Source organism: Chelonoidis abingdonii, chromosome 20 (genome assembly GCF_003597395.2).
Source record: "Chelonoidis abingdonii isolate Lonesome George chromosome 20, CheloAbing_2.0, whole genome shotgun sequence".
Classification (NCBI taxonomy): domain Eukaryota; kingdom Metazoa; phylum Chordata; order Testudines; family Testudinidae; genus Chelonoidis; species Chelonoidis abingdonii.
In genome coordinates, this window is record NC_133788.1 from 12,967,970 (window position 1) to 12,981,001 (window position 13,032).

The following is a 13,032-nucleotide window of genomic DNA, read 5'->3' on the forward strand; positions in this document are numbered from 1 at the left end:
TTAGAGATAGAATAGAGGACTAGACTGAGCCCATCTTTGTTCAAGAGCATGGTGAAGTCCCCTGGTAAAGGTTGTACCAGATATAAACTGAGACTACACTTGAAGTTCATATAACAGGAAATGGAAATGACACCTGACATTATGAGGATATTAGAGTTTTCAGGGACATAGGCCTGCGTGGCTTATTATTTCCATGAGACTATTTGAAACATTGAAAACTATATATTACATTGTATACAGCACTGAGGGTAGGTTTGCTAACTAGGCTTTAAAGTGTGCTTGTGTTAGAAAGGTTAATACAGTGTGGGCAGTATGGTTCACAGGGACTATGGGGCAGTGATGGAAGACCTAAGTTTTAGTCCCAGCTCTTTCACTAATCATGGACAAGTCATGATTTGTCTTTGTGCCTTAAGATACATCTACCTTGGAGCTGGAGGGTGTAATTTCCAGCTTGGGTAGATGTATGTGTACTAGCTTTGGTTGAGCTAACATGATAAAAAATAGCATAGCCTACCTAGTGTCTCGGACAGGATTGTCCTCTGATGGCTAGCCCACGCCATCACCCATGCTGCCCCAGCTACAATGTTGTTTTTAGCACACTAGCTCGATCAAAGCTAGTGCCTGTACATCTACCCAAGCAGGAAATAACACCTTCAGCTGCAGTGTAGCTGTATCTTTAGTGGTTCTTATTGGTAAAATGGTGATGATGATGATGATGATTTTCCTTTGTGAAGTGCTTTGAGATCCGTGAATGCAAAGTGTCTCATAATTCCCCAGTCCTGCAATGAAAACTACATGTGTGGACCCCTGCACCGAAATGGAGCCCCACTAAAATCAATCTGGCGCACCAGTTATATCCATGGGGCTGTCTGTGGGGTTAGGGGTCTGTCTATGTGGAAGAAGTTGCAGAACTGGAGCCTAGCAGATCGTTGCCATTAAGATTTCCTTGTCCTAGTTTTGCACTATTTAGACCTAAAGGAATAACCCCTTGGTTTACAACTTTCAGCCCATAAATGATTCAAATGGTCCTTCTGTAAAAATAAGTAAAGGAGATTGATGGTTTATAATATCACTAAATTGGTTACAATTTGTGTGGCAGATAATTTTTTTCCACGAGCTGATGCTACAAACAAACTAAATGAACTTCTGGGTAGGAAAACTACCTGTGATCCCTTCTTATGAAAAAGAATCTGGCAAATGGAGTAGTATTTGATGAAAAAGTAGAGTCATTTCCCAACATCATTCTGCATCCTGAGCTATTCCCATTGAAGTCAATGGGAACTGTGTAAATCAGTGGCAAATTGTCACCCATTGTGATATGCACACCATAGTATATGAGAAAAAGTAAAGAGCTTGACTCATGTAAACAAGGCTCATTTCACTTTGTCTTGTTCTCTTAGCAGGTGAAGAGTCTGCGGTTTGTTCATCTGGATTTCTCCAGGAAAAGCAACGTGAGTCAAGGTTTTCCTTTTTTTGTATTCTGTGTTGTGTGACAAACTACAGATAACAGAAAATGGGGCTACATTAAACATTGACCAATTTTAAGTCTATTTTTATGCTGTTGAAACATTAGGTCTGGGAAAATTGGAGGAGTTGTTGTCTGACATTTAACTAGGATGATAAAAATTATTAATCAAGTTATTGTAGCTTTTAATTTTTTAATGTGTTAAGCAATGTTTTTTACCCATGGATAGAATTGTGGGGCTCTAGAGTAATTGGAAAGTCGGGGTGTTGCCATGTTTCAAGGCATGTCTTTGTTGGGACAACACAGGTTAATTCTGTTCAGAATGATCATACTGTTCAGAATGATCCCTATTCAGTCTTCCATGCTCTGCTGACTCTTACATCTTATAGAGATGTAAGATATGTTGCTGTTTTAGATGTGGGTTCCTGCCAGAGACAGGGCTGGTCAGACAATGGTGCCAAACCTGCAACTGTGAGGCATCTTCATGTCATGGTGTCCCACCCCATCAGGGACAGGCTTAAATACCAGCCTGGTGTTGGTTGCTCATGCTCTGGTGGTGCTAGCTGTGAAGAGTGAGTTATGGTGGAGAGCTCTGAGTTCCTTGGAGAATTGGGACGGTCTCACCTTCTGCCATAGCCCTGGCTGGGAAACACTGTAGGTTTTCCCCTCTTTTTAGTCACTAGGAAATCTCTATAACTCTGTCCACCAATGCACACTGCAGGTCTGGACATATTAACCAACCCTTCCACCCTGAAAGTAATATCTCACCCAGCATAGGTGTCTGGGGCTGGTACCAGGGGAGAAGACTGCTCACGGAAAACCAGAATCTGGGCATTGCTCCATCTCCTATAGTCCACGCTGGTAGCATTTAGGGTCTGTAAGGAAGCTTCAGTGGCACTTGAGAGTATTCTTCTGATGCAGGAGCAACATAGAGCTGATATGGTGCAGCTCTACTCTGCCTGCCCTTGAGGTTTCCAGCAAAGGATCTGGCCCATTGTGTTTCATTGTTTTCCTCTAAACATTGCAGTCTGCAAGAATATCCAGTATATTAAAATATTCTTTATCATTGGTTAATAGAAAGCATATGTTATCGGCTTTATGTGAACATATTTCTCATGACAGATTTGTTGTTATAAACAGCTAGTAACAGCGCAGCAGATGGCAAAGAACCGCATGATTTCTTATGGGAGTGTGGCAATGGAAATGCAGTTTTCTTCAGCGATTGAGACTATCTTACACTCTTTTATGTATAGTTAGTTTTCTCAGTGACAATTTTACTCTAAATTCCTCTTGAATAAATGTATCAAGAAATTAGGGATGGGCTGGATAAAATAAGAACTGACCTAAATTTTGATCCAAACTTGAACCGAATCTGAACTGTAAGAAGCTAAGGAACAGCTAAGGTATTTTTCCCCCTTATGGTGTTGGTTGGTTAACTAACTATGTATGTATGTAAAGACTTGAGCTGGTATTTTCAAAGCTGCCATGGGATTTGGATACCCAGTTCCCTAAATTTCTGAAACGGCTTTGACCTTGCTGTGTAAATACTTGTTCTACTTCGCATTCAGATCCTTCTTTTTTCTACAGCGTGAACTTCCAATCTGATGCACTTTGAGTGCAGTGATCAGTTTGGCTGTATCCCCAGCCTGACTGTGAAACTCCTTCTGAGAGACCTTTGTAAACCACTGGTGAATGTATTGCAGGTCTCTCTCTGTCCCCAAGCCACAAAGAATATGACTCTGTTACAGCTCCAGCAAGAAAGCCTGATTCGTCTTAGCTCCAGCTGCAGTAGCTCATAATTTTTATCTTTAGAAGTCCCTAGTTCAACCCCCAATGTGTTGGTCCAGATGGCAGCCATCAAGCCTTGATATTGACTGTAAGGCTACAAAATATAATAGTTTGTTAACAGTTAATTTATCATGTCACATTTGATTTACTTCTGTGAGTTGGCAACTTGATAATTTTCCAATTCCTTTTCTCAGCCATGGATAACTACTTGGTACTTTTATGTCAACCCTACTTCATTTTAATTGTTGTGGGTCATGAATTTTGCTAACAATTGCTGAAGTATTAGCATAGTTTTTAATGAGCTGGTACGCAGTCCAGCAGCTGTCCTGCCAAATGATGCTTACTAGTTCCTGCTGATTTTTATAATGAGACCTTATATCTTTTAAACAAGAAAATCTTTTTATCTTAAGACAGATTGAACTTCTTTTAATTTGCTACTGTTAATACAATTATCTGATCATCTGTGACTTGATTGCAGCAAGCTATTTAAGCACACACTTAAATCTCAGCCAAGGGAACTGTTCAGAATTGGTGCTGTACACCTTATTCTACCTTTAGAAACTAGGTGATTAATTTTCTGCAGTGACCTGAATGGTAAATAATTAGGGCCTGAATATGTATAACTTCTATTCCTCTATAGGATGCTGACCATGGATATAGGGTGGTAACACTCTACTACTGCTGCTAACTAATGGAGTTACTACTTGAGCTCAAGTGGTAAAAGTCTTTTCTGAATGGCTACAGTTCAAGCCCTGCTAATGACCTATGTGAGAAGTCTTTCAGTTTTCCTCAAATACACTGATCATTAAGATCTGCTTCCAAAGCAGAAACAACTAATTTTATCCAAGTCTCTAGCTAAGATCATATGATATTTGCAGCTGGAAATCAGCTTGATTTTTTTCCAGTGCAGACTGATTCCAAGTCAGCAATTGCAATTCCTGCATATATCTTTAAAATGTAGTTATTGCAACAAGTTGGGTTGTTCATAGAAAAAGAGTAAGAATCCTCCTGTGACTTGCCTTTTTTTTTTTTTAAACTTAATTTTCTTGATAATCTGTGACTATAATCTTCTCATTTAAGATGTTGGCTCTGATTCTCCACTCCGTATCAGTCAGAAAGCAAATGGAGTTACAACAGATGTAAAACCAGTGTAAACAACAGGCGAATAAAAAAGCCATAGTGTTGATGGAAAGGGACAATGATGCTAGTGAACACATTGGCCAAACATTGTGAATCTTAAACTTGGAATAAATACAGAGTTGTTGAAAGTAAAATAAAACAACCTCCTGAAATGTTGAACATGCAGGTCTTACTTGGCAAAGTTGGTTCTTTTCCTTTCACATTTAAAGTTTTTTAATTGAATCGCTTTGCTGTCCCAGGATAGAGCACACTCCACTTACTCAGGAAATCTGCTTAACTGGGAAGTCTCCCAGGGAGCTGATTTAAGCCAGTGATTGTTAATAGCAACGTCTGCTGCTTAAGCAGATGGTAATTTTTCCTAATTGAGGTTCCTTTTGGTGACTCAGTGGTTCTCAGACCTTTTGTGCATGTCAGTGTCGTGCTGGTTCTGTCTGATTGCTCCTCCAGCTGCAGCTTTCAGTCCTTCCATTGCTGTGATACTGTGAATAGCTTCACTGTTGCTAGTTCTTGGTTATTTTGCTTCTTCCATTTCATATAAATGTACTTGGTCCCTCCCAGGTACCACTGCTGCTGGCACTGGACAGATTGTAGGCTTAGGCTCTGTCCAGAGACCAAATCTGATACAGTGCCCCATTCAAGTCAGTGGCAGTCTATCCATTGACTTTAACTGGCTTTTGATTAGGGCACCTTGATGCTTTCTCTGTACTCCATGGGACTGGTCTCGTAACTTGATGGGCTTGTAGCATTTCTATATCTCCTTGAACAGCAGTAGTACTATCCACCTACAATTCCTCAAAATGGAAATGAAAAGGTTTGGGCACCAAGGTATCTGAAATAAGAGGATTCTGCAGCACTGTGGGTGATACACGGTGGTCATAATTATTCCTGAATCTCTGATGAGTAAGCCCAGTGCCATTCACCGTATGCCTGATAAGATTGTTACACATCTACTTTGTTTCTCTGTTGATAGCAGTCTTGCCTTATCCAGAAGGTCCAAAACCCTGAATCCAGATATAACAATGGCCCTGTACATTAATGCTGTGCTGGAGTTTGGGCAAAGTGTACTGTTAAGTGTGCCATCCTGTTTGATAAGATGCAGCACCAAGGCCCCTTCTACTCATCTGTTTTGTCTATCCAAGTTTAAAAATCCATGGCACACTTTAAGGTGAATAATCCTGTGTCCCAGTCATCATTGCCTCAGTAATAATGCTTATTATTTGCATAGCACTTGATCATCATGAACACTACTTCAACTTTGCAACAGCCCTTTGAATTGGATAAGTATAGTTGTCCTCCTTTTTCTGATTGGGAAGCAGAGACCAGAAAGCTGCAGAGACCAGAAAGCTACAGAGCTTGGATTAGAGCTCCAGAGTAGGCTGGTTGAAAAATATCTAATTTCAAAATTTTTTCATTAGGCAAAAAGGAAAAAAATGTTCCATGAAAGTTTCAGTGGAAAAAAAAAAGTTCATTTTTTCAAACAGTCCCACTCCAGAGATCTTGGCTGTACAGTCCTGTGCTCACACTGCACAGCTAAACTGTTCAATGCTGTATATCAGGCTGATGCTCAGTGCATAATGGTAGTTCTGTTTGGCTGTAGTCCTGGCTTGCAATGCAATTACCTGAATTCATCACCAAGGTCTTCAGTGAAGCTGCATCAGTGGAGCCGAGGGCAGAATTTGTCCTCATTATCCCCAACACGTATCTTTCAATAGTTCTGTTAGTAATGAAGCAGAGATCAGGAGCTAAGCTTTGCAGATTTGTGGCTGGGAGAATATACAAGAGTATATGGCCACTGAAAGTGGCACATTAGCTGTGTTTCTAACCAGTCTTACTAGCCAGGCACTAGTTAAACACGCAAACTGGTGATGCTTTATAAAGCTAAATGATAATGATCTTGGCATGCATAGTCGTTATTGTAGTACGTGATAATGTTACTTGGTACTAAGCTGAATTTATGCAACACACATTGAATTTTAAAGACCGATCTACATTAGGAAAAAAGGTGCTCTGAGAATACATGCCTTATAGTGATAGACTCAGAAAGCTCAATTTATTTTGCTTAATAAAAAGAGGTTAAGTGGTGACTTGATTACAGCATGTAAGTATATACATGGGGGAATAAATGTTTAATAATGGGCACTTCAGTCTAACAGAGATATGCACAACACAATTGAATGGCTGGAATTTGAAACTAGATGAATTCAGACTGGAAATAAGGTCAGTATCTTTAACAGTGAGGGTAATTAACCATTGGAACAATTTACCAAGGGTCACGGTGGATTCTCCATTGCTGACAATTTTCAAGATTGGCTGTTTTTCTAAAAGATACGCCCTAGGAATTATTTGAGGGGAGCTGGATAGCCTGTTTATACAGGAGATCAGTGATCACAATGGTCCCTTCTGGCCATGGAATCAACAGACCTCAAGCAGCTAGTATGTATTAAAAGTGCAGTTTCCCCTGTCTAGGCTAGGATTGTAAAATGTGTTACAATGCATCCTTCCCCCGTAGTATATTCATACCCTAACAGGATAATGAAAAAAGTTATCAAGCCCTGAACACACTTGACATTCCAGCATTGCAGATAATATGAGAAACGTACGGAATTGTGTAATAGTTGGTATCTGCTGTCCTGCCCACTCATTTTTATTTCTGCGTATTGGTCTGCTATTGATCCTCTGCTTGAAACAGCTTGAAACAGCTGGAGCCATTTCTCAAGGCTGTTTAAAAACCCTGATAATTATCATATCAGATATTCTATAAGACAGGCCTAGATAGGTTTACTGGCATTATTTCACCTGGCAGATCAGATCTGAGATGGCTGGGGCATCTGTGTAGCCAGACAGGTCTTTTCTGGCATGTATACAAGTATCGTGTGGTTCAGTGATGCAGTATCATCCATAGTAATGTTTTGGGGGGCTTTTATTTTGGAACTGTTACTTGAGTTCACGGACAGTGAAGAAAACGAATGCTTTGAGAACATAATTTTTTGTTGATGTTGATAAAGAAATCAATTCTTCATTGTTTTTTGTAATAATAGGCAATGAACTGTTATTTTTAGTCAACAGGGTACTAGCCTGCAGCAGTATTCTTTCCCAGTAATATACAGGCTTTTCTACAGAGAGCTTTTAACACTGGAACAAAAACAGGCAGAAAAATCATCTTTGAAACTAAGAAATAAGGAAATGGTCAGAAGAACTGCTGATTTTTACCTTCACTCATTCACACGTAGGTGGTATTAAAGAGGGAGTAAAAACACTATTTCTATTTTTGCTTAAATTTTAAAAAGTGAGGGAAAATAACTAATATTTGCTCAACAAAATCAGTTGCAACAAAATCCCCCAGTAACACATGTAGTATTTATAAAAGCTGGAGATAATTTATTTCTCTGAATCTCCAGCTTTGATTGAGTCAGCCTGGAGATGCTGATGCAGAACTGCCTAAATACTGATTAAGATTCATTTTCCTGTGTTTTGGGAGTTCCCCATTAGCATCAAGTGAAATAACACAAGCCCACTGACTCATTGTTTGTTGGGGAAGCCGCAAGGACTGGTCACTTGTCATGACCATGCTGTCTATAGAGTTAAAGCTGGTTATGAATTTTTCACCAACATTTTTGAATGAAAAAATGGCTTTTGACGTAATAGAAACTTTTGCCTCCCCCCTCTTCCCCCCAAAAGACTGGGTTTTAGTTGCTGAACATGGGGGATGGGGTGAGGAATTAGCTTCTTTTTTGATAAAAATGTGAAAAAAAAAAGATATTAACAGAACTGAACAAAATTCATTTTCATGAAAAACTGTTGTGGGGAAAAGAGAAAATATATTTCACATCCAGCTCTACAGAAACTAGAATTTGAGTAAGTTCATGAGTCTCAGGTGTCAAGCAGTTTTTTTTAGCCATCCTTTACAGCTAGAGCATGACACAACAATCTGCCATGAGTAAGCAAGCGTCAGTGCATAGCTGCAACATCTGAGGAGCTAGGCCAGAAAATGAATTGCATCTCTGCGAATCAGAATTTGTTCCCTGGTTCTTTCCCCTCCTCATCTTGCTGCCAGGAGCAGATTATGTCCTCTTCTATTATACCCATATTTAAGATGTGAAAATATAGCAAGACTCTCACTGAAAATGATCAGGAGACTTAAGTTCCTGGAAATAATATCTGTTGACTGCCTGCTTGCCAACTCGTCTTGTTTCAGTTTATATCCAGTGTTATCACTGATGGACAACAATTGCCCCTCGCCTGAAGAGGGTGCTGAATATGCATAACTTTACTCATGGGAATAGTTCCATTAATGAGTCAGTATCTGAGTCCAAGGTTGTACAATTGTCCTTTAAAAAGTTGCTGATTGCCTTACATAATTAAAATTCCCTTCTGTAAGTATTCCCTATTCTGGACTCATGGGGAAGACAGAGGTAAATGAATCTATATAAAGCACACTTGGCAAGATTTTAAGGTGACCAATGTAAATCTACTCTTCTGTAGCAGTTTTAGCTTGTTTAACCTAGGTGACTCATCTCACATTGTGTATTGGTGAGTCATGGTAGGTGAGGTAATATCTATGATTGGACCAACTTCTGTTGGAGAGGGAAACAAGCTTTCGAGATTACACAGAGTCTAAGTCCTGTTCTCCTCTCCATTTCCTTGCTGTATAGGCATCTGTGGCCTTGTTTTGTGTCTGTTTTAAGTACTTAGATGGCCCCCAACACCTTGGCATCCAAGATGATCAGTATCTTTCATGCATTTATCCCAACAACACCCCTGTGAGGTAGGGCAGTGCTATTGTCCCCATTTTAAAGATGAGGAACAGAGGCACGGAGAGACTTGCCCAAGGTCATACAGGATGTCTGATCACAATCATCCCTTCTGACCTTAAAGTCTATGAGTCTATGGTAGAGCAGGAATGGACTGTGGGTCTCGCACAGCCTAGACCAGCACCCTAATTGCGGGATACTTCTCCTTATCAGATTAATGAGATGTTCAGTACTTCCCATTGAAGTCCAGAGGAGTGGATGCTGTCGTCACCTTGGAGGATGAACTCCGCTCCTTGCCAGGACCAATATGTTATGTTATCTGTGTTATGTCTCAGCAGTTTTCAATTGAAAACTATCAAGTGGAACATACATGAACATCCCAAGCAAATGGGATTCTTGGTGCTTTTGGTATTTTGCTGCTTTAGACTAAAGCATACTAGCAGCATTACAACAATAATGTTGTATGCAGTGTTTTTGTAGGCATGTCAGTCGCAGGATAGTAGAGGCAAGATGAGTGAGATTAATGTATTTTATTGGGCCAACTTCTGTTGGTGAGAGAGACGCGCTTTCAGGTTTACACAGCGCTCTTCTTCAGGTTTGGAATTACAATAATGCAGCAAATCGCCACTTTGGATTTGCTGTACTGCAGACATGGCTTTGTGCATAGCACAGATAATGCCTTTCAGATACTTCACAAACAAGGAACAAGTATGACCTCTGGAATCAGTAGTATCTTTACACAGCTTGGAATTAAAATCATTGGGTTAAATGTTAGATTTGCAAGTTTAGAAACTGCATTTTTACCCTGTTATGAAAGGGTGCATTAATATTCCATTTTAAATATCTTATTTAAGGGGACTTAAAACCAAACAACCCCCTAAGGATTATTAAACTTATTAAAAAAAAAAAAAGTAATAGGGAGCACTTGACTGAACTATTTAAAATCATGAAATATCTGATGAAAAATGACCACTTCTTCCAAGGTTTCATCATAATAAATTCTAGAAGACACACTTAACCCCAAACCGTTGCTTGATTAAAATTACAGAGCAAAAAGTTGAGAACTAATAAAAGGAAATGGGGTATTACACTACTTAGTAACAACTGGTGGGAATCACTGCTGCACGCACTGAGGTTGTATGGGTCATATTCTCTCAGTATAGAAAAAGTTGACCTGTAACTGATACTTGGCTTGGATGAAAGATGGCTTGATCCCTGTTGGGAGACTGTGCATAGAAAACACATATGAGCTAATGGCTGAAAGGGAGGATGGTTCAATCACTAAGGTACTATCCTGGCACTCAGAAGAGCTGGGTTTAGTTCCCTGCTCAGCCATAAACTTCCTGTGTGACGGTGGACAAGATACTTACAGTGCATCTAGGGAAGGAGTATGTGTGTGTAACACATGACTAACATGAGGTAAAATCCTAGTGGAGACAAGGCAGTTCATCATTTTCACATGTTAGCAGGTGGAGGTAAACACTAGGCTCGTCCAATAGACTTTACCTTCCCCTACTAACACATGTTGAGGAGCGGCGTCAGGGTTTCTGGCACCCTAGGCAGAATTCGGGGGGCAGCATTTTGTGCACTCCCCACGGGGTGCGTGGGAGCTTCCGGTTCCACTCCCATCGCATCGTGGGAGAAGGACCCTCCACCGAAATGCCGCAGGCAACAGCGGCAGTCATTGAGCTACTCAATTGCCTGCCGCTGTTTCCTGTGGCACGTCAGCAGAAGGTCCTTCTTCGGCAGCGCGATGGGAGCTGAATCAGAACCTCCTGTGTGCCCCGTGGGGAGCGCACAAAATGCCGCCTCCCCAAATCCTGGTGCCCTAGGCGACCACCTAGGGACGCCTAATGGAACCGCCGGCCCTGCTCATGTTAAAACTACTAATTGCTTTGTCTTCACTAAGACTGTATGTCATGTTAGTTATCACATGTTAGGTAACATGAGTTAAGAACGCACCTTTCCCCCTCCTTTCCCCCACAGTGAAAACAAGGTCTTAGTCTGTCAGTGCCTTAGTTCTCCGCTTGTAAGTTGGGGATAATAGCACTGCCCTACCTCACAGGAGTGTTGTGAGGGTAAATACATTAGAAGATTGTGAGGTACTTAGGTACTATGATTTTACCCTTGTTAGGTACCCTCATGGCTCCCCATTATCAAAGTAAGAGGTATTTTCTTTGGAAGACTATATGGGCTGGAGTTATATATGTGTGTGTATATATATATATATATAAACTCCAGCCCAGTAATTGACAGATGCAAACTTTTGGTAGTATTAAACAAAAAAGAAAATGTGGGTTTTTTTGTTTTTTTTTTTGCTGCCTTGCAAGTGCCTGTACTTTATTCTTTAATGAAGCCCTCCATTCTTGAGCTGCATCTGATGTGCCTTTACAGATATGATATTATACCCAGTCACCGTCTTAGCTGCTGGGGCAGACAATAGCTATTTATATTTAGGTCAGCCTTGAATAGAGTCAGATGGAGACTGAATCCCAAGTATTTCGCTCCTCTGGAAAGCTATTATTGAAAGCTTTTACTAGATGGTTGTTTAGACAGTTTAACTGTCTTTCCTTCCCTTGAAAGGCTGGACATTTTTCAGATATTCATAATCTTTCGCTTTCTAAAAATGCCTTTTTGTCCCTTTGTCATTTTCCACTAGCATGACTCCCCCAATCCAAACCGCATTTCCATACAAATTGCCTCTCTAATAATTGCTCCAAACTAAATTTTCTCCACCTATCCTTCCCTTTGTAAGTTTCTCCAAGTTAAAACAATTGATCTTCTCCTTAATGGTATCTGACTTCTACAGTGGCAACATGAGATGTCTGCATAACAGTCAAGGGATAATGTGATAATGGTAGCATGGATTGTCAGGTCGGAGCTGCAGTTTGCAAAAGAGCATGGCAGTCAGTTCCAATGAATCCTGTGCAGTTAATGAATTTTGTTGTACGATACCCTGAGCCCCTTTCACACATGAACAACACTTCGCACAGGTGTGTGCAATCAACAAAAACAAGTAAACTAGATAGAACCATTCATGAAATTGACGTAAGTGAGATTAGGATAATAGATGACAAGAATTACTTAGTTATAACTATATTGCTCAGAGGTGTGAAAATCCGCATCCCTGAATGACTTAAACTGACCTAATCCCCTCCCCCCGTGAGAGAGCTTAACCCACCAACATAGCTAGCGCCTCTCAGGGAGGTAAGTCAGTGGGAGAGCCGATGCAGTGTTTTAAGTGTAGATGTGCCCTCAGAAGGAGTTTTGTTGAAATCAGTATTTCCACAACTCTTTACAATATGAGATCAGAATTGGACCCAGTGTCAGTGAAAGCAGAGAATTCAAGTGCAGCTGATTAGTAAAACTCTAGAAAACCTTTTTCTTTAAAAACCATTCTGTTTTTATAACTTTCTGTAACTCCTTTCCTGCAGTCCTTATCATGAAGTCCATTGGATGAGCTACAAAAAATTCCATATCACTGCACCAATGCTCTGAGCTGGAGTTAGGGATTCACCCTGGTAAAGGGTTGGCAGTGTTTCCTCTGCCATTTTCTCTGGTGGTTTCTACTGGGGGAAGGGAAGCACAGAGCAGCTTTAACTGCTGCCATGGTATTTCTGAAGGAGATGCTGAACTGCCTCACTCCCAGGCCTTGTCTACACGGCAGCAGTAAATCGAAGATATCTAAATCGATTTTATAAAACCGAATTTATAAAATCGATTTAGAGCGTCCACACCACGAATCTCAAATCGAAGTTGTGCGTCCATGGCCCATGTCTTACTTCGATTTCAGGAGCAGTGCACTGTGGGTAGCTGTGACACAGCTATCCCATAGTTCCCACTTCCTGGTTTTCAGCCCAGTGCCTGCTGGGACCAAAAACATTGTCC

General features: G+C 40.6%; 1 protein-coding gene across 3 annotated transcripts in view; it reads left to right on the plus strand.

The window, feature by feature from the left end:
* Window positions 1-13,032, plus strand: part of PITPNM3 (PITPNM family member 3) — a 344,601-nt gene that overhangs the window by 205,527 nt on the left and 126,042 nt on the right. The window contains exon 4 of one of the 3 annotated variants that reach the window (XM_075074008.1): window positions 1,401-1,451. The exons of 1 other annotated variant lie outside the window; for it this stretch is intronic. In XM_075074008.1, the coding sequence (XP_074930109.1) occupies window positions 1,401-1,451 (51 nt within the window). The remainder of the gene's footprint in view (window positions 1-1,400; window positions 1,452-13,032) is intronic. One more of the 3 variants, XM_075074009.1, reaches the window with a different exon arrangement.